General features: G+C 39.5%; 1 protein-coding gene and 1 long non-coding RNA gene across 6 annotated transcripts in view; one reads left to right on the forward strand and one right to left on the reverse strand.

Moving 5' to 3' along the window:
- Positions 1-21,080, forward strand: part of LOC143960147 (uncharacterized) — a 349,230-nt gene that overhangs the window by 297,325 nt on the left and 30,825 nt on the right. The window lies entirely within an intron of this gene.
- The window catches only part of SEMA6D (semaphorin 6D), a 76,438-nt gene continuing 67,719 nt past the window's right edge, over positions 12,362-21,080 (reverse strand). For all 5 annotated transcript variants that reach the window (XM_077468450.1, XM_077468452.1, XM_077468454.1 and 2 more), the window contains one exon: positions 12,362-19,916. In XM_077468450.1, the coding sequence (XP_077324576.1) occupies positions 18,592-19,916 (1,325 nt within the window). In that variant the 3' untranslated portion in view covers positions 12,362-18,591. The remainder of the gene's footprint in view (positions 19,917-21,080) is intronic.

Here is a 21,080-nt window from a genome sequence, read left to right on the forward strand (position 1 = left end):
CCTTAAAGGAGAATTATACAAAAAAAATGATTTAGTTAAAGGGATTGTAAAGTGAATTTTTTTTCTTTTTAAATAACAAACATGTTATACTTACCTCCACTGTGCAGCTAGTTTTGCACAGAGTGGCCCCGAACCTGCTCTTCTGGGGTCCCTCGGCGGCTGTCTCTGCTTCCTTCCGCAGGTACTTCTCACGTTCATGCGAGCTCCCTCGCATGGTGAGAAGCATCTGCGGGCGCGCTCCCGTGATACAGCCGGTGGCTATAGCTGCTCGCTGTATCACACGTCCCCGCCCCCCGGCGCTCCGCATCAGTGGATGTGATTGACAGCAGCGTGAGCCAGTGGCTGCGCTGCTTTCCATCCATCCACTCCAGCCAATCAGCGGCCAGGCTGAACGGTGGAAAGGACGTCGGAGGACGTCGGGGGACTTTCGAGGGGTGAGGTAAGTAAAACGGGGGGCCGGGGGCGCCAGCACTGTCAGATGTTTTTTCACCTTAATGCATAGAATGCATTAAGGTGAAAAAACATTTACCTTTACAACCCCTTTAAACCCACAAGTGCTTTTTTTTACCACTACTATTCTTTTATACTGGCTTTTGAAATTTGCAATAGCAGAAATTTAGGAATTAGGGAAAGGTTTAGCACTGGGAAACACTTTTTGAAAGTGTATAATAGTGCATTTTATATACAACTATATAGATCAGACCAAAATGAGGGACAAAGGAGGAGGAATAAGGGACAGAGGGACTTTGTTCCAAATCAGGGACAGTCCCTCAAAATCAGTGACAGTTGGGAGCTCTGCTTTAATAGAAACTGAAGATTTAAGTTACAAAAAAAAGTCTTCTGAAATAACTTTTAACCCTATATAGTGCTACAGAATTCCATCACTTCGGTTTCTGCGTTCACCCCCTCTAACTGATGTGGAAGAAGCTAATTGAGTGTGATCTGTGCACCATTAGCTTCAGTGGAATGCAGAAGAGACATCAGAGGTCTTAGAGAGCCCCTGATGTCTCATTGTCGAGAACCTTTTATAGTAAATATGCTATAGCAATAAAGTTGACAAAAAATTAGTGTAAAAAAATGCGCACTTAAAAGGATAAGTTCACCTTTGGGAACATGCCACATGTTACCAATGCTGCAGCCTCTGTGCGGTCTCCCCAACACCCCTCCGTGTGACAGCAGTCCGGGGTGAAGTACCCTGTATTAGCTGTCACTTTTGAAATCAGCGCAGCTGTATGGAGCTTCACCCAAACATGTATACACAAAGCTCTGTGTGAATGAACTACAAGACCTGACATCCTATTGGAGCGCTGTGGTAGTTCACTGATTCTTTCTGTCCGTGTATCTGCTTGCCCATATGGGATGTGTGGGCACACAGATACTCTGACAGATCTGAAGCTTTACAGGTTTAAAAAAATATATCGTTTTTTTTTCAGGTAAACAAATGTGCATTTAAGTGAACTTATCCTTTCAAACTATCTAAAAAATGTTGAGCCTGTCCCCCCCCCCCCCCCCCCCCACCCCCACATACACACATTAAGGCTTTTAGCAACTTCAATACCAGGCACTTTCACCCCCTTCCTGCCCAGGCCAATTTTCAGTGCTGCTCACTTTGCAAGACAATTGCATGGTCATGCAACACTGTACCCAAATTATATGTTTCTCTTTTTTTGAGACGGTGCTCTCTTTTGGTGGTATTTATTTACCACTGGGCTTTTAATATTTTTGCAAAAAAAAAAGTATTTTCTTAGTTTCTGTTACACAATTTTGCATTACCAAATTTTCAGTACCAAAAATGTTAGAGAGGCTTTAGGCTGGGTTATGTTGCTTGCCAGCTATGGCTGAATAAACTGTTATGCCAGTGAAGTCATTGGAGTGCAACCTTTTGTGTTTGTTAAGTGTGTGGAGCACGGATGGGCTCCTGGTATTGGCACATCTACCTTTTGTACAGAATCTTCATTGGGTAATGCTCATAGAAGAACAGGCAGTTACTACATACAGTATATCCATACATTACGCCCACAAAAGAGATTAGAGAGAAAAGCAATATGAGATCTTTTTGTTTATGAAATGCAAATGAGTTTTGGGCAATAGTGTGTTTGTGCCTCAATCATTATGTAGGTACTATTAAAAAAGATTTGCACAAACATCTATAAATATCTGTTTGACATTGCTCTTAAGTCAGAGATTTTGAAAATTGCAAATCTTTAACATCATCGGCTGGCCTTGTACTACGATTTTTGATACAATCATATGTATTAGGCTTCTAAAACTTATCACTTATGACATGTGCGTCATTTTTATTTCAGTTGTTTCACTTGCATGTGCCACAAACATTTGGTTTCATTACTACAAAATTCTGCAAAATTGTGTATTTTGGGGTTAAATATCATATATGTGTAGTCATTGACCAGGGCACATTGACAAGTTATAATTATTGATAGTGCAATAACATGTTTCTGTTATCCTTTTAATCTGAATAGAGGATGGTATATACACTTTATTGTGTTACTATTTGTGTTTATTTTAATTATGCATACCTTATATCATGCTATATATTATTGGATTTGAATGTGTGATGTGTCAAACTCTATTGTCCTCAATTTTATCTAATTTACTAATACTACATATTGATTAGCTTGGGTTAACCCTTTCCCTTATGAAACTAACTAAATTAGTATGTCAATATAATAGTTACAGAGGGAACTCTCGTAATCTAACCCATTCCATGTCTTTCTGCTGGCAACTATATAGGGCTTTTCAAAATGTTTTAACTTTTTTAGGCTGCATTCACAATGGAAATGTGGGCACAAAAGCGGGACAAAAGGATTTCGTAATGACTGACTTCTCTTCAAAGTGCTAATTGCCTCGATATAATGTGAATTTCTAATCTGCATGCTTGTTATGAGCTAATATCTCAAAGTATTGACCCCAAAGCTAGCCAGGCAGCAAGAATTTTAGAAGGTCAGCACCCACCACTTTTTTTCCATACTTATTATTATTATTATTATAATACACTATATAGCGCCAGCAGTTTACGCAGCGATTTACAATGTATAGGGGGGCCAACACAATTACAGTATAGTTCAATACAAAAGGTACAGGAGGGCCCTGCTTGTAGAGCTTACATTCTAAAGGAAAGCTTCCTTCAGTCAGTACCTCCATCACTTCATGGAAGTTGCACATCCTTTTAGTAAGAGATTAAATTCTCCTGATCAGAAGAAGAACTGGAGTTGTAAGAAGCACTGGAGTTGAAATAAGCATTACTTGGTCTCTCCAATTTAAATAACCATTACTTGGCCCCTCCAGTTGAAATAAGCATTATTTGGCCCCTCCAACTGAAATAGGCATGATCTGGTCATGGTAGTAGCTGTAATGGCAATTTTATGCAAGCACCATAAGGCTGGAATAATTATATTCAGTCATTCTGTGTTTATGTAACTCGACAGGTTCTATGTGGTTGTAGACCTCAATATATATGGCCTCCAACCTCTCTCTAATGCTTCTATTGCTTATCTCTGCTCTCCATGTCTTTCTTTATATTTCCCTCAGGCCAAATTGTCAACACAACAAATCATATTCCCGCTAAAAGCAAAGCAATTATCGCTTTGGTACCTCTGTTCAAAGCTGGTAAGCTGGATTGATAGAGGTTGCAGTGGGAGACATGGCTGTACTGATATCGGAGCTGGTACAGGTGATAGTCTTGATAAAAGCATCTCTTTCAAAATTTCCTTTGCTCATTTTAGATTTCTCATATCTGTCATACAGTTTTGATTTTGGAAGAAGCTACTGTTTGTCTCCATTGTGCAATAGTTGATGAACATAACATACCTTTCCCTTGCACTTGTATTATTATTATTATACAATATTTATATAGCACCACCAGTTTACGCAGCACTTTACAATATGAAGGGAGACAGCACAGTTGCAATACAGTCCAATACAGGAGAATTACGGGGGCCCTGCTCGAGGAGTTTACTAAAAAGAAAAAAGGGAGTGGAAGCGGTACACAAGATAATAGCCATGGGGGATAGGTTAAAGTACAGTTTTTAGGTTGAGGTGAGGTTGGCTTCCCTGCATGAATTAGTTTTCAAGGATCTCCTAAAGGCAGACAGGGTAAGAAGTAACTGAACAGATTGGGGTAGGGACTTACAGAGGATGGGAGAAGTTCTAGAAAACTTATGGAGGTTAGAATGAAAGGAGGTGATGAAGGAACTAAAAAGCAGGTGATCTTGGGAGGACTGAACAATTTGGGCAATATGTTGAGATGAGTTGGTTGTTCTCAGTGTAGAGGTGGTTTTGGAAGTCACGAGAAGTTACCAACTGGCCCAGGGAAGAGGTCTCAAAAAAGAAGGGGCCCAAGAACAAAGCCCAAAGAAGAAGAGGAGAAGAGCGGTTTGATTTGTAACCAGTAATTTAGGACGCACAGTACATTGTATATCTTTGCAATATATTTCATACCAGTACTTTATCATAAACAGCCTAGTGTAAAAACAATAATTATCTATAAACCAAAAATTACTGACCCAAGGGTGAGAAAGGGAATGACGTCTTCTACGACGAAAAGCGTTGGGACTCTGTTTTGTACTTTTATTTTTTATTTGTTTCTATAAAAACGGAATTACGCTATTTTTGGTCCCTGTTTTTTTCTTCGTATGTTCTTAACATGCCTATGGGAATATCTGGCTGGAGTTAAAATACCTCTCAACGTATGAAGTGATTGCCTACATTTGAGGTCCCCCTGGATAACTGGTTGCTGGGTGAATCTGCACATAGTTGCAAAAGCTTGTATGATCCCCCAAATGTAAATTTGTGAGGATCCAATAACTCCGGTAAGCCTTCAAATAGCCTGGTGACGGGAATCTCACGAGACTAATGCATGAACCTTTTTGAAAGGAGGTGTAATATATTTCCTACACACTTGTGGACTATATAAAGACACTATACACAAAGGACTCTGGAACTGCAGGTTCCTAGCGCTTTCTGAAAAATGTCGTATGCTGGAACCCATCTATAGAGAATAAGTACCATAAGGAAATTACCACCATTCTGTATGGCCCTACCTGACCTCATTAGCAGTGAGCATCTAATGCTATCTGTATTAGCCCTTGTACACACGGTCGGACATTCCGACAACAAAATCCGTCAGATTTTGTCTGACGGATTTTGTCCGAAACTGGTGTTGCATACATACGGTCGGACAAAGTTGTCGGAATATCCGATCGTTCGTAACGTGTTGGCGTTATTTCGTTATGACGGGAATACGTTCAGGCTAGTAGTCAATAGGTTTGGTCTAGGAATTTGATCTGAGCATGCATGGCACTTTGTCCGATCAGAATTCTCTACTAACGATCGGACAAAGTCCGATCGGATCATGTTGTCGTAAAATTTTTATATTCCAGCTCTAAAACTTTTTCGGTCGGATATTCCAACGGAAACAGTCCGATGTAGCCCACACACGGTCGGATTATGCGACAACACGGTCCGATTGGACATTTTCCGTCGGAATGTCCGACCATGTGCACAAGGGCTTAGAGGTTTCCAGAACAAAAAAGGAATGAATTTGTTTGTTTCCAATGTGTATTATAGGGCAATTATACTTTTGTGGACAAGATGCTACCAAAGGTTAACAAAAATATGTATATTTTGGAGCAGAAATGCCTCTTCCATTGCTTAGCCTATACCAAGTCAGCATAGTGTTTGGATCCTCCAAGAATTCTATACAGTAGCATAAAATGGCAGGCAGCTTATGCAAGATGTTTGGATGCTTCTTTTAAATTTTTATGTGCAATAGCACCTTTTGATGAAGCCTAATTTTACAATCCAATCCTCTAATTACCATTAGATATTCACTGTAATATTACAGTTTCCTAAGCACTATACACAACAGCAAGACAGCAAAAACATTCAGTGGGTAGTCATTGACAGGAATGCCACATGAATTAGTTCTTCCTCCTTTTACAGAGGGATTTTGAAAGAGTATGTGGGAAATTGTGATTCTGAGTTACTAAAGGTGGATTGATATGAAAATGTATTTTAAAGGCATTGTATACTTTCAAATGTTTTTGTTGCTTTACCTAGGTATCAAGTAGTTGTATTCCATGTGTCGTTTGTTTGCCTTACCATCAGGGTTTTTTTCCAGCAGGAACGTAGTTTCGTCACCTCTAGCGCTGAATGTATGTAATGTTAATGGGTACTAGGGTATTCTGGCAGGAATCTATTTTTGTGTGAGGGTCTATTGTTGCTGTAGGAGGGGCAATTATTGAGGGAGAGATCTATTGTTGCAGGCTGCTGGAGGGTCTATTGATGCTGACTGTTGGGAAATCTGTTGTGGTTGCTGGGGGTCTATGGTTGCTGGGCTGGATCTATTGCTGCTAGGGTGGTATTTTTAATGGGCAGCCAATTGTTGCTGGAGTGGGTCTAGTGTTTCTGGGGGTATCTGTTGTTGCTGGGGGGATCTTTTGTTGCTGGGGTGGGTCTTTTGTTGATGGCTGCAGAGGATCTATTTTACTGATTTTCTTGTTATCATTAATAGATACCATACAAATTACCACCACAAAATACTTGGTTCTGTAGTCTCCAAAAGGGCTGGTACTGGAAGGTGGGATGGTGCTCGGGGGTGGGTAGAGGGCGGAGGCAAGAAGTGACTTAGGAGGGAGGGGAAGAGTTCCTGCACCTTGTCTCTGAGGAAGAAAAAAGCCCTGCTTACCTTGTAATGATGGGAGCAAATATTGTGGCTGCAGTTTATAATGCCATGGCTGATTGATTCCCTTATATCCATGTATTTCTACAGCTCACTTGTTCCTGTTCATTAAAGGGACAGGCAAATTCATATTCTAGATCACACAGCATGCCTTGCCATTTCCTCTGCAACACAAATGTGGGAGTGCTAATATGAGAAAAGACTGCATGGTGATCTATTTGTTAATTACGCTGCGCTGTTTGATGGTGTCAGATCTAAATATTGAATAGCTCTCACATCAAGAACACTAGGGATGAAGAAACTCAGGGATTGTAAGATACTGTATGTATCAGGATGTTTTTAGGATGTGTCAGTTCTCAGACTATAGACAGAGGTCTTGGCAGTGCCATGTCACATGCATCTTGTTTGAACACAAACTTCTGACACAGAAATGTGAAGATTTACTCAACTACTGTATATTATGTGCATACAGGCCAACAAATTGCAACATTAAACTACATGATTAATGCTCATCTTGTGCAGGTAGGGAGGTTTATAATGGCCCTAAAGTAAACCTGTGATTTGCAACTCAAAGTTGCAAAGAAACATAGAAAACGACATCAGAAACCCCCAGAGACCCTCCCTTCCTTTTTTTGTACACCTTTTGTCCATGCATAGATCTAGGTTTGTCCCAACCATATTTAAATTGACTTACTGGTTTACTCTTGACTAACTTTGTAAAGTTGACAATCACCTCTACGTGTGTCAGTCCCTTTTTAATTTTTAGCAATTAAGTTGAAGTTAAAGAAAAGTTTTATTTTTAATTAAAGTTTGATAAAAATTAAGAAACACCTAAACAATGGTTGCACCACACATATTAGGTACTGTGATGCCCACCAAAGTGAGGTCAAAAACTCTAAGGACATCAGTCTTGGTTATTTCAAAATTGATGAGCTGTAAAGGTGTTTAAAACGTTACGTATGGGCAATTTTGATTACCATAGTGCACTAAAATATATATTTTTTAAATTGATAGTATTGGTTTGATAAACAGTTGTAATATCATACGATATGAAAAGTGCAACTGCTACCTTGTTAAAGTGCTAGTAAACTCAGTATTGTTCAAATCTGCTGACAGAGGCAGAGTTTTTATAACAGAAGTGTCTGGCTAATCAAGCACCCGGAATGGAGACCAGGTAAAGATGGAAGCGCCGGGCACCAGGGAGAGCTCTGACAGCGCATTGGTTTGTAGGTAAGTTTGAGATAATGTACTAGTATGCGGTGCATACTAGTACATTATGGCTTAAAGTGGTTGTAAACCCTTACAACACACTTTTACCTACAGGCAAGCCTAGATTAAGCCTTACCTGTAGGTCCAAGAAATATCTTTATATTTGCCCGAAGACAGGCACCGCTGTCTACGGCGCATGAGACGTAGACAGCGTCGCGCAGGCGCACTGAGCGCTGCACTTTCAACGACGGAGCTGCCACGTGTGTCGGCGAATGACAGCGGCGGAGCTGCGAGACCCCACGAGAAGATGGATGCGCCGGACTACAGGGGACAGCGGTTACTTCACTGGCTCCTGTGTCAGGTAAGTGACACATAATGGACTACTATGCGATGCATAGTAGTCCATTATGCTTTGCCTTTGCAGGGAATGAAAGAGGAAGTAAACTCATCAGGGTTTACTTCCTCTTTAAACCTGCTGGGAGGCACATTATTTTACATTGTCCATGAGACTTTGCTACCACTTTAATCTACCTGGTCTCTGTATTCAAAAAAATATATAATATTGTTGTTTTAGTAATTTTTGGGCCTAAAATATGAATTTTAACATGTGTGCAAACAAATGCAAAAAAGGTTCTGGTAGCGAAAAGTATAAGGGTCCTTTCACACGGGGCGGATCAGTTCTGATCCGCCCCGTGGATGTCCGTTTGCTCAGCGGGGATCACTCCGCCGATCCCCGCTGAGCAGGGAGATGACAGGTCTGTCTCCGCACACTGTGCAGGGACGGACCTGTCACAGCGCCGCTCTCCCCTATGGGAGATCGGATGACGACGGACCGCAGTGCCCGTCGTCACCCGATCCGATCCGCAGACGGATGGAAAAATAGCTTTTTCCTCCGTCACACTTTTTCGGATCGGAGCGGGTCGGATGTCAGCGGACATGTCACCGCTGACATCCGACGCTCCATAGAGCTCTATGGAGCACCCGTTCAGGTCCGCCTGAAAAACTGACAGGCGGGCCTGAACGGGACGTTAGTGTGAAAGGGGCCTTAAGGTTTTAATTGTCTCCCCCACCCTTTTCTTCAAGTCTGTACATGCTAAATTGCTATAATCCCTCTAGTGATTTATTTTCCCAACTGCCTAGTCACACCGTTTGCAGTCGTCTACAATGAGTACCCCCTAACTTTTTTCCTCTGTAATTCTTGCCAACACTCTACCCCACTACGACAATGTACTCAATAAGAGGATTCATTTTCTCGCGATGCATTATTTTGCATTTAGAGGAGCGGTTAGATCATTATTCCATGTTACAAACACCTCCAGATATATAAACCCCATTGTACACCTTTGTGTCATCAGCAAAAAGACCTACCTTACTGACCAAGACTTGTTAATCATTTACAGCTTAAATATAAAATTACAGATCAAGTATAATAGAATGTAGTACAGAGCCCTTGTGGTACAACAATAGTGGCTGCTCACTTTCAAATAGACTGAACCATCCAAGTTTAAGTCTTAGCTTGTATCAATTATTTATGGGATCATTATGTGAAAACCTATCAAATGCTTTTCTGAAAGCACCACCCTGGTCCAAAACATTTGTGATATAGCCAGATTAATTTGATTTGATCTCCCTTCAATAAAGCCACGCTGCTTTGAATTATTGATCCTTCTTTTAAAGCGGAAGTAAAGTTGACAAAAAAAAATCTCCCTGCAAGGTAAAGCCATAATGGGCTAGTATTCAATGCATATTAGCACATTATGAAAGACTTACCTTGAAACAAAGCCCTCCAGAGGCAAGCTGTTACCTCTGACAGAGCTTCCAACTTCACCCGGTCTTCCTTCTGGGTTCACAGACTCCGGTCCTTTGAGTGGCCAAGCCGCAATTATGTCACTCCCACACATGTGCACGGGAGTCGCTGTTTACAGCGCGGGTATACCGCTCCTTCAGAGCGCATGCGCCGGTGATGTTTCTGGCTGCAGTGACTCAATATCTCCTAAACGGTGCACATTTAGGAGATATTTCTTGTGCCCACAGGTAAGCTTTATTACAATGAGGGAAAAAAGTATCCCCTGCTGATTTTGTACGTTTGCACACTGACAACAAAATGATCGGTCTATAAATTTTAATGGTAGGTTTATTTTAACAGTGAGAGACAGAATAACAACAAAAATATCCAGAAAATCGCATTTCAAAAAAGTTCTAAATTAATTTGCATTTTAATGAGTGAAATAAGTATTTGATCCCCTATCAAGCAGCAAGATTTCTGGCTCTCAGGTGTCTTCTATATAGTTAGCGATCTGAGATTAGGAGCACTCTCAGCTTGTTACCTGTATAAAAGACACCTGTTCACAGAAGCAATCAGATTTCAATTTCTCCACCATGGCCAAGACCAAAGAGCTATCCAAGGATGTCAGGGACAAGATTGTAGACCTACACAAGGCTGGAAAGGGCTACAAGGCCATTGCCAAGCAGCTTGGTGAGAGGTTGACAGTTGGTGTGATTTTTTGCAAATGGGAAAATAGGCTCCATGCAAGATCTCACCTCGTGGAGCTTCAATGATAATGAGAACAGTGAGGAATCAGACCAGAACTACACAGGAGAATCTTGTCAATGATCTCAAGGCAGCTGGGACCATAGTCACCAAGAAAACATATGGTAACACACTACACCGGGAAGTACTGAAATCCTGCAATGCCTGAAAGGCCCCCCTGCTCAAGAAAGCACATGTACAGGCCCGTCTGAAGTTTGCTAATGAACATCTGAATGATTCAGAGGAGAACTGGGTGAAAGTGTTGTGGTCAGATGAGACCAAAATCAAGCTCTTTGGCCTCAACTTAACTCACCGTGTTTGGAGCAGGATGAATGCTGCCTATGACCTCATGAACACCATCCACACCAACAAACATGGAGGTGGGAACATTATGCTTTGGGGGGTTTTTTTCTGCTAAGGGGACAGGATAGCTTCACTGCATCAAAGGGACCATGGACGGGGCCATGTACCGTCAAATCTTGGGTAAGAACCTCCTTGCTTCAGCCAGGGCATTGAAAATGGGTCATGGATTGGGTCTTCCAGCATGACAATGATGCAAAACACATGGCTAAGGAGTGGCTTAAGAAGGTCCCAGATTGGCCTAGCCAGTCTTCAAACCGTAATCCCATAGAAAATATGTGGAGGGAGCTGAAGGTTCAAGTTACCGTCAGCCTCAAAACCTTATTGATTTGGAAAAGATCTGCAAAGAGGAGTGGGACAAAATCACTCCTGAGATGTGTGCAAACCTGGTGGCCAACTAAAAGAAACATCTGACCTCTGTGATTGCCAACAAGGGTTTTGCCACCAAGTACTAAGTCATGTTTTGTGAAGGAGTCAAATACTTAGTTCACTTTAAAATGCAAATCAATTTATAACTTTTTTAAATGCATTTTTCTGGATATTTATGTTGTTGTCTGTCTCTCACTCTTAAAATAAACTTACCATTAAATTTATAGATGGATCATTTTTTTGTCGGTGGGCAAACCTAAAAAATCAGCCAGTAGATCAAATACTTTTTTCCCCTCACTGTAAAGGCTTACCTGTAGGTAGAAGTGTCCAGGGGACTTTACTACCATTTTAACCGCTTCTGGAGCGCCCCACGTACATTTACTGCAGCGGGTTGTCCTCTCTGTGTGAAATCACATACCTGTTTGTGATTTTGATCTTTCTGGTCTGGGGGGCATGCCACCAACACTCTTTAATTCTTTGATTGCCCCTGATGTTTACCCCTACCCTGCCAGTGTCATTAGTACAGTTACAGTGCATATTGTTTAGCATTAATCACTGTATTTATGTCCCCAAAAAAGTGTCACTTAGTGTCCAATTTGTCTGCCGCAATGTCGTAGAACCGCTATAAGTTGCTGATCACCGCCATTACTAGTAAAAAATAAAAATCCATAAAAAATATGCCGAAAGGGAAATCCACTTTGCACTGCAAGTGCACTTGAAAGTACACTTGGAAGTGCAGTCGCTCTAAATCTGAGGGGTAGATCTGAAATGAGTGGAAGCTCTGCTGATTTTATCATCCAATCATGTGCAAGCTAAAATGCTGTTTTTTATTTTCCTTGCATGACCCCCTTGGATCTACAGCGACTTTACTTCCAAGTGCACTTGAAGTGCAAAGTGGATTTTCCTTTAGTAAATAACCCCCATAATTTGTAGATGCTATAACTTTTGCACAAACCAATCAATATACGCTTTGTGGGATTTTACCAAAAGTATGTAGCAGAATACAATGATTCTATTTATTTTACTACTTCAGATGTTAAACTCACTGGCCTGCAGTTGTCAGATTCTTCCCTACACTACACTAGGCTTCTGGAGAGGGGGATATTAAACTGATCCTGTTGCTTTGTCCTGCATTAGTAAAGCTGAGGTTTCTTCTTTTTTTTTTACTGTTCCAACCGTATGCAAGGATAAAGTGAGATTCAAAATTATTCCTTTATTTCGGTATTTTATTTTAACTTTTCATGCGGTGTTAAAAACCCAAAAGTACAGAATTATTTACACATTCACAATACAACTTTACAAGATATCTACACGTTAAAGTACTCTAAAGAACAGGATAGAGCAACTTATTTCAATGGTTACTTTTATATGCTGGACGAATATAAAAAAGATACAATCTGATTTAACCTTTGCACAAATGGATAAAGCACTTTTATTAAATTATTTATTTTTTTCGCCTAAATTGAATGTTAGAAACATCAACATAAATACTGATAGAACTCACATTACGATCTACAAGGCAGTACAATGTTATCCAAGTTAACAGAGTTTGTGGTTTGGCTTCTTCAGGCTCTAGTGCTCACACCACAATCTTACACATGAAAACACATCAGCATTTTCACTTTAAAAAAAAAAAATCCCAAATGACAACGTTGACATAGATTGCATAACTGGTAGTCATTAAATTAAAATATTGCCCCAAATCTAAAAATTAGAGTTCTCAGCTTTGGCCACAAGAGATACAGTTCAACATATTTTTATGTATTTTTTTTTTATATAGACTGTTTTAAAAAAAAATAATAATAGTGAAATAATGAATTTTATTTCCCTTCTCTGTATAAAATATAATCTAGTTAGACACAAATTTAACTGAAGGTTCCTTTTGAATAACACTAAAACAAATGCAACCTCTGCTTCGAAAAACAGTCTACGTTATTCTTGATAAACATGGTTTAAGTACATCTTTCGAGTAAAAAAAAAAAAAGATATATGTGTTAAACATCAGTGACAGAGAGGTACTTGTAAACACATTGCACAGTTCTAGCAGGTGCTGCATTAGCTTAGAAATCTTCAGAAATTTCAAATTGTGTTACTTACTATCCCAGAACAGAAATTGTGTCATAAGTAGTGTTCCAACCACAACCTGTGTTCTAAGGCCGTGTTTTTCCTCCTATGTAGTTGCCAATAGGGCTAAATCTAGATATTTATGACTCTCAAGATAAGGTGTGCTATATTGAACACACTTGACATACTATATTAATGCTTTTTTATGAATAAGGCACAAAATGCACAGATTCAGGTACCCTCACACTCCTATTTACAAAATATAGTCATTACCTGCATGACCAAAGAAATCACTCATACATGTAATATATGTGTTTTAATTGCACTACTTTTAAGCTTCCTATGTTGTTCTGGGCAGTGTGACTGATTTGCACGTTTATAATCTTTTTATGTAACCCAGTTATTAGGTTTCTCCCCATCACACCTTAAATTGCATCTTAAAGGCTGCATTGCCGTTTAAAGGCTCTAAATGCTTTAGTGTCCCTAATACATCTATTAAGTGCACAGAGCCAACACAGCATCAAGAGGCATTTAAGCAGGCCAATTCCCTGGCCCTGTATTAAACAAAGTGAACCAGGTGATTGCAATAAATCTACAACTAGAGATTACCAAACAATAATCTCTTAGCCCTTGTACACACGGTCGGAGATTCCAACGGAATGTGTCCTATCGGACCATTTTGTCGGATATTCCAACTGTGTGTGGTCTCCATCGGACTGTTACCGTCGGAATATCCGACAGACCAACTTTTCCAACTTGCCGGTAAAATTTTCCGACAAAATGCTCCGATCGGACATGCATGCTCAGATCAAATTCCTAGACCAAAGCTATTAGCTACTAGCCTGAACGTAGTCCCGTCGTAATGAAATAACGTCATCACATTATGTACAATTGGAGTTTCCGACAACTTAGTCCGACCGTGTGTATGCAACATTACTTCCGGACCCCTTCCGGAATTAATCCGTCGGAATTACTCCGACGGATTTGGTTGTCGGAATCTCCAACCATGTGTACAAGGGCTAAGGAGGTTAGTAGCTGTCCTTGTGGCCTTCTTTGAGGACCCCTCTTGGGAAACCGCGACACTATATTTGTTAATTGTCACGAGGCCTGCATTTTCTTCCTGCTGTTTGATGACTGTTCTGTGACGATCCTCCAAGGCTACACATGCACCTATGCTTTTGATGTAAACAGGTGCAGGAAACTCTTCCGAGCATTGCGAGGCCACAGAAATGCAGATGTTGATAGGCAAGGCAGATGGTGTCAATACCACAATGCTTTAGATCTGCACAAATGACCTCTGCATTGACAAAGGTCATGTGAACATTATGGTTCAGACAATTTTATTTTAAAATCTACCCATGTAAGTAACTTTTCTTTTTTCAGATTTTACAGGCACTCTGTCATATAGGTTTCATGTTGTTCCCATTAAAACCTAAATTTTTATGGGACTGCTTTCAAGATCCCAGACATTTAGGTTGCCCTAATGCAAGCTGATGTACAAGAAATGGCTTTAAGAAGCATTCTAAGACATACATAAGTGTATTAGAAATGCAAACAAACAAATAAGGTATGGAGTATATACTTCAGGCACAGTTTCAGGCTTATTCACTAAAGCAGTGCAAAGAGCACTGATAATGTGCAAAATACAGCAATCTAGAGCAACCAATTAGATTTCACGTTACAGTAGTCAGCCTGGATAAAAAGTCATTTTGATTGCTTCAGGTTACTGCATTTTGCGCTTTGCCTTATATAATAAACCCATTTATGTTAATGTTTCTAATAGACTGCACACTTGAATAGACAGCAAACATAAAAATGTCAGCTCTTGCATATAGATTTGTGACTCTTACCAGGTGATGTCTCATGAACTTATGTGTTTTAGGGCATGTTGGCAACCACTTAAGAAAATGTCCAAGCTCTATCTACATGGGATGGCTGAGCATCCCACATCCACTTTTTATAGAGTTCATTGAACAAACACTTGGTTGTTTTGCTGAGAACACTGCAAACCATCTATAGAAGGACATGTCTTATTCTTATGCTTTACATTGCGTTTAGCACAGCACAAGCCAGGTAGAACTCAGAAGGCTTCTTAAATGGCTGAATACACGACCCATAAAGTTTGGTGGCCACATCAATCTTAACAGGGAGAAATCTGAGCTAATCTATGGCTAAGAACATCATTTTAAAAATGTAGACCATGTACTGAATTATTATTGTTATCACTTCTGCCATTTTAAAACAACTTGTGACATACATACACATAAAAAAATAATAATTGTGATCCAAGAAAAAAGTACTACTTTAATAGAACTATTAGTGCAGGTCACATCTTAAAAAAATTAGTGGAACTATTGTGTAAAATAAAATGGAGCCCAATAACAACCCCCCCCCACCCCCTTACTTGTCCAAACACTGGCTGGCCTTATCTGGAAAATATCACCCCTCTGGGAGCTAAATTATGACAAACTTACTAAAACCAAAATGTTCTTTATTCTTTGTATGTTCTTTATATATCAGTGTCACAATATAAAACTTTGCTTTGTAAGTTGTAACTAAATAAGTTTTGTATCAAAATAAATTAATATACAGTGCCTTGAAAAAGTATTCATACCCCTTGAAAATGTCCTAATTTTGTCATGTTACAACCAAAAGCGTAAACGTATTTTATTGGGATTTTATGTGATAGACTAACACAAAGTGGCACATAGTTGTGAAGTGGAAGGAAAATGATAAATGGGTTTCAATTTGTTTTATAAATAAATATGTGAAAATTGTGGCGTGCATTTGTATTCAGCCCCCTTTACTCTGATACCCCTAACTAAAATCTAGTGGAACCAACTGTCATTAGAAGTCACCTAATTAGTAAATAGATTCCCCCAGTGTGTAATTTAATCTCAGTATAAATACAGCTATTCTGTGAAGCCTTGAGAGGTTTGTTAGAGAACCTTAGTGAACAAACAGTAGCATGCTATGAGGAAGACTCCAGCTGAAACACGTTCGCACTTTAGATTTCGCACTCCTGTTAGTGCTCAATAAAAATTTAGAAGAAGCAATCGAGTTGCCGACATTTCTTGCTATTTAGATCTTTATGGAACAGTGGCAAGAAGAAAGCCCATGTTGAAGAAAGTCATAAGAAGTCTAATTTGCAGTTTGCGAGAAGCCATGTGGGGGACACAGCAAATGTGGAAGAAGGTGCTTTGGTCACTTGAGACCAAAATTAAACTTTTTGGTCTAAAAGAAAAATGCTTTGTGTGGTGGAAAACTAACACTGCACATCACCCTGAACACACCATCCCCACCGTGAAACATGGTGGTGGCAGCATGTTGTGGAGATGCTTTTCTTTAGCAAGGACAGGGAAGCTAGTCAGAGTTGATAAAAAGATGAATAGAGCCAAACAGGGGGCAATCTTAGAAGAAAATCTATAGGAGTCTGCAAAAGACTTGAGACTGGGGCAGAGGTTCACCTTCCAGCAGGACAATGACTCAAAACATATAGCCAGAGCTACAATGGAATGATTTAGATCAAAGCATATCCATGTGTTAGAAAGGCCCACTCAAAGTCCAGACCTAAATCCAATTGAGAATCTGTGGCAAGAATTGAAAATTGTTGTTTACAGATGCCCTCCATCAAATCTGGCAGAGCTTGAGCTATTTTTCAAAGAATGGGCAAACATGTCACTCTCTAGATGTGCAAAGCTGGTAGAGACATCCCCAAATAACTTGCAGCTGTAATTGAAGCAAAAGATGGTTCTACAAATCATTGACTTGGGGGGGGGGGGGGTTGGATACAAATGCACACACCACACTTTTCACATATTTATTTGTAAAAGCTTTTGAAAACCATTTATCATTTTCCTTCCACTTCATAATTATGTACCACTTTGTGTTGGTCTATCACATAAAATCCCAATAAAATACATTTACGTTTTTGGTTTTAACATGACAAAAATGTTGACAATTTCAAGGGGTATAAATATTTTTCAAGGCACTGTATTTAGCCTGCCCATTGAAATTTTGACACATGGATATAAGAGGGCAAATAACTATAGGAGCATTGTGACACTATAGAAATCACAGATTTTATGTAGTTTATATATAAGCTCTACCAAAGGTCTTCAGCATTTAAAGCCACTTCAAATCCAGGTCAGGGCAAATCTTATGTAATTTTCATTGTGATCTGTTAACAATTCTTATATCTTTTAATGATATATTAACTTTCTTGTAACAAACTGTCCACTTGTGGCTTTAAGACCAAAAGTAAGCGCAAATTCTTTTACAAGGTCCCTTGCAATCTCTTTAGACCCAACATCTTATGTCCTGCTATACAACTAGTAGTTCCATTTAAGGAGGCCTGCATTTTCATTGATGGAAGCCAGGTGCAAAAAATATTTGCCAGTACACTAGCCATTGTGAGTTTCCTTCAACACCAGCTTTAATCAATGGGATTCAATTCACCATGGCTAGGTACACCAAGCTACTAACTGATGCCAAGAGGAAACAAGCATGAATATACATAAATGTAGATTCTCCCCAGCATGTCCAGTGAATTACACAATATTTTTAATAGCAGCATAACAGTTCTGAGAAATCTTTACATTCTTGCACGAGGTACCTTGTTCAGCCAAGTCAATTATCTGGAAGGCAGGGGAGATACAGATGTTAACCTTCAGCTGATCTCCCAGAATACTAGTGGAAAGAAATTAACTGTTTGTCCAGTCATGCTCATTGTAAACAGTTGCACAGCAAAGAAATTGCAATGAGAATCCTTACGTGCACATGTATGTGTGTATGAGAGACAAACACACACGCATACTAAACACATACATGTCAAGAGAATACAGAAATGCTACAGATGACCGATGATATGTATTGGACTTCATATAATATAAAGGTACAATAACTAAAATTGCAACCTTTAACCGAGACACTTTTTTGACTCTTGTGCGAGAGACAAGGTGAATGCATACATATTAATATGTTCACATTTAATGGGATGACTACACACAGTGGCAGTTTTAAATGAAAGCCCGTTTTTTTTTGTTTCAAGTATATTTAAATTCTTAGTACTGTATCAGGTTTTTGTAATTGCAAGGTAGCCCCAACTGTGCTACATGTCCACTTACTGTATCTCCAAACAAAAGAAGCAAAATGACCAGCACTTTCCTCTGTTTTGTTCATTACAAGCATAGTTTACAGTTCCCATGTCTTGGCAAAACCTATTGTTACCAAACTAAAGACCATTTCTTTGGTCTGTCATGTGGGGACTGGTTCGGCAAGCAAGCTTCTCTCTGCCTTAAAGGTTCTTTTACAACACAAAGTGTTATAACCATACACATTTTAAACAAGATGATGGGTATCAGTAGCTATATTTATTTAGATGTCTAACTGTTGTAGTATGTGGGGCAAATGAGGGTTTTGGTGGCACGTCAGGCTTTATGGAAGTTGTCCTCTTTATTCCCATACGAGGGAGAGTTCCATGTCCTGTATAGCTGCTTTGTCGTGATAAGGAAGTCTGTTGATGAACTATAACAGGTGTTCCTTGCATGTAGTCCATCCTTGGATTAGGACTTGGAGGCATATATCCGCCTCTATTAACACTAGGTTGTCTGGAAATCAAGACACCATTTGGTGAGTTCATAGTTTTGGGCATAGCTGATATTGAATGCCTCTGGGAAGAGTTTTTATGGTAACTTCTTTGTGATTCTAAAGATGACATTTGTCCATTTGGGGTAGAAGGCACATCCACCCGTTTTGTTGGGCTATTTCGTGGAAGAGTTGAAGAGGGGGAGTACAAGGATGCCTCCCTATTTGGAACTTTAGGTGGAATTTCAGACATGTTTCCCATAGTGTCAAGCATCAGTGTCTGATGTGGAGTCTGGTGGGTATTCTGGTGAGCTACTTGTATATCTGCCATCATAGCTTTGGGATTCCCTGCAGATTCATTCAGATGTTTTAGAAAGTCGTTCAGCGTATTTCTGGAATCCACAGAACGTCGATCCCTTTTGCTTGGCTGTTTAACCAAAGAATGCTCAAGGTTATGAAGCTTTTTGTCTGATTTGTGTGCATTGGAATTAGAAAAAGAAGTATTGTAATCATGGGTGGCATTTGGAAGAACAACTGCACTTGGGATTTGTCCATGAGCAAGAGGAGAGTGAGGGGGAGGGCTTGAAGGAAAAAACTGTGGACTTTTAAGAGGGGTTTCTTTACGTGAAATATTTAAATTATTTTGAGCTTTTTCCCACTGGTTTTTGATGGGCTGTAAGTTCTTTTGCTGAAGCACTGGTGTAGATTCAGGTGTTGGAAGTGCAGCTAGTTCAGGTGGCTGTCCTTGAACATCCATCATTATTACCTTGGTTTCACCACTGGGTGGAAGTTCCTTTCTACTAGTAAGTATATTAGTATAATGTTTAGGTGAATCGATGCTTTGTTGGTATTCCTTAACAGGGCTGTCAAACAAACCATTAAGTTTGGCAAAGCTTCCACTGGAGTCAGTACAGGATTGGGCAGACTCAGCATCCTTATGTATTTTTCTGTTTTTTCGTGCAAACATTTCCCGGTGGCAGTAGACAATAACTCCAGCAATGAAAGCTCCAAGAACAAATGCGGCCAGGACGCAAGTGATCAGAACATTCATATGCACCATTTGATTTGATTCTCCCGAGTGTACTTCCCACCTTACACCTGTAAAAATAAAAAAAATGCCAATTTTCAAGACATATCTTTGCAACTCACAATAAGTCAGGGGTCTTCAAAATAGTGACAGCTCATTAAACGTGTTTATCTAAAAAGGATCATTTGCATTCTGTTCACAGTCTCCCTTCTATTAAACCTTGTGTCAGTCAGGATGGAAAACAACTTGGAGAGGATAAATGATGAACGTAAAAATAAAATTAAGTGACAGCGACAACATACATATGGGCAATTACAGCTTGTGATAAGTATAGGGTGTTTACTGCAATATAGTATAAGAGGGAGTTTAAAGTTTACTTGGTTGGAATTCCTATGCATATCGTTTGTATTCCATGGCAGAACACAAAATAAGGCAAAATATGCAAAGGTATTTTAAGAAATGCTATAATTTTACGTTACAAATTGTGCTTGGACAGAGCCTTTTACACGCAAATTTCTGGCCAGTTTGGATTGTAATTTGTTCTACTTTCCTGTGTTAGGAAACCTGTGCTCAGAGCCATGTTTATTTATGCTAATAAGATTTTTACAGCTGTGATACGATTACACAGAGTCAAGGTCAGAAAAAGCACTGCACAATCACATAATAATTCTGATGGAAGTCAGAAGGTAAAAATAAATGTGTTCTTTCTTTGAGGCGCTTAACAAAAAAATGGTACAACATGCAAAATTATGAATGTATTAGAAATTTACCTACATTAATATTTTTTTGTGACCACTTCTACTGTATTTATATATTATAGAAAATAATATCGGTCAAGTGTATTTTTCACAGAACTCACCTCAGGCCATGGCTCCAGTGCATTCCTGGAAATTTAGAGGAAGGCCAAGATGCCAATTTAAGCATTGGACCTCAAGTTACCAAAGAAGACCTTCCCGGGGTGACTGGGAGTGGTTAAGGAATATGTAACAGCTGCTGGGAAAAGGTATTCAGTGGTAACCTGTGTAGGCAAAAACTAACATTTTAGACTGCCTCTGTTTCCCAGAACTGCTAATTGTGTGGAATTGTATCAAATATTGTGCTGGTTCATACAATAATACATACACATGCAGGTATAATATTCAACCATATTTTCTGCCATACTGCTTCGATAATATCAATCAGAATTTGGCAAGACCATTGTTTTGTCAGTAATATATTCTAGAGTAACTAACTTG

This window comes from Lithobates pipiens, unplaced genomic scaffold (assembly GCF_037356315.1).
Source record: "Lithobates pipiens isolate NorthernLeopardFrog02 unplaced genomic scaffold, aLitPip1_a1.2 Scaffold_8, whole genome shotgun sequence".
NCBI classification, from domain to species: domain Eukaryota; kingdom Metazoa; phylum Chordata; class Amphibia; order Anura; family Ranidae; genus Lithobates; species Lithobates pipiens.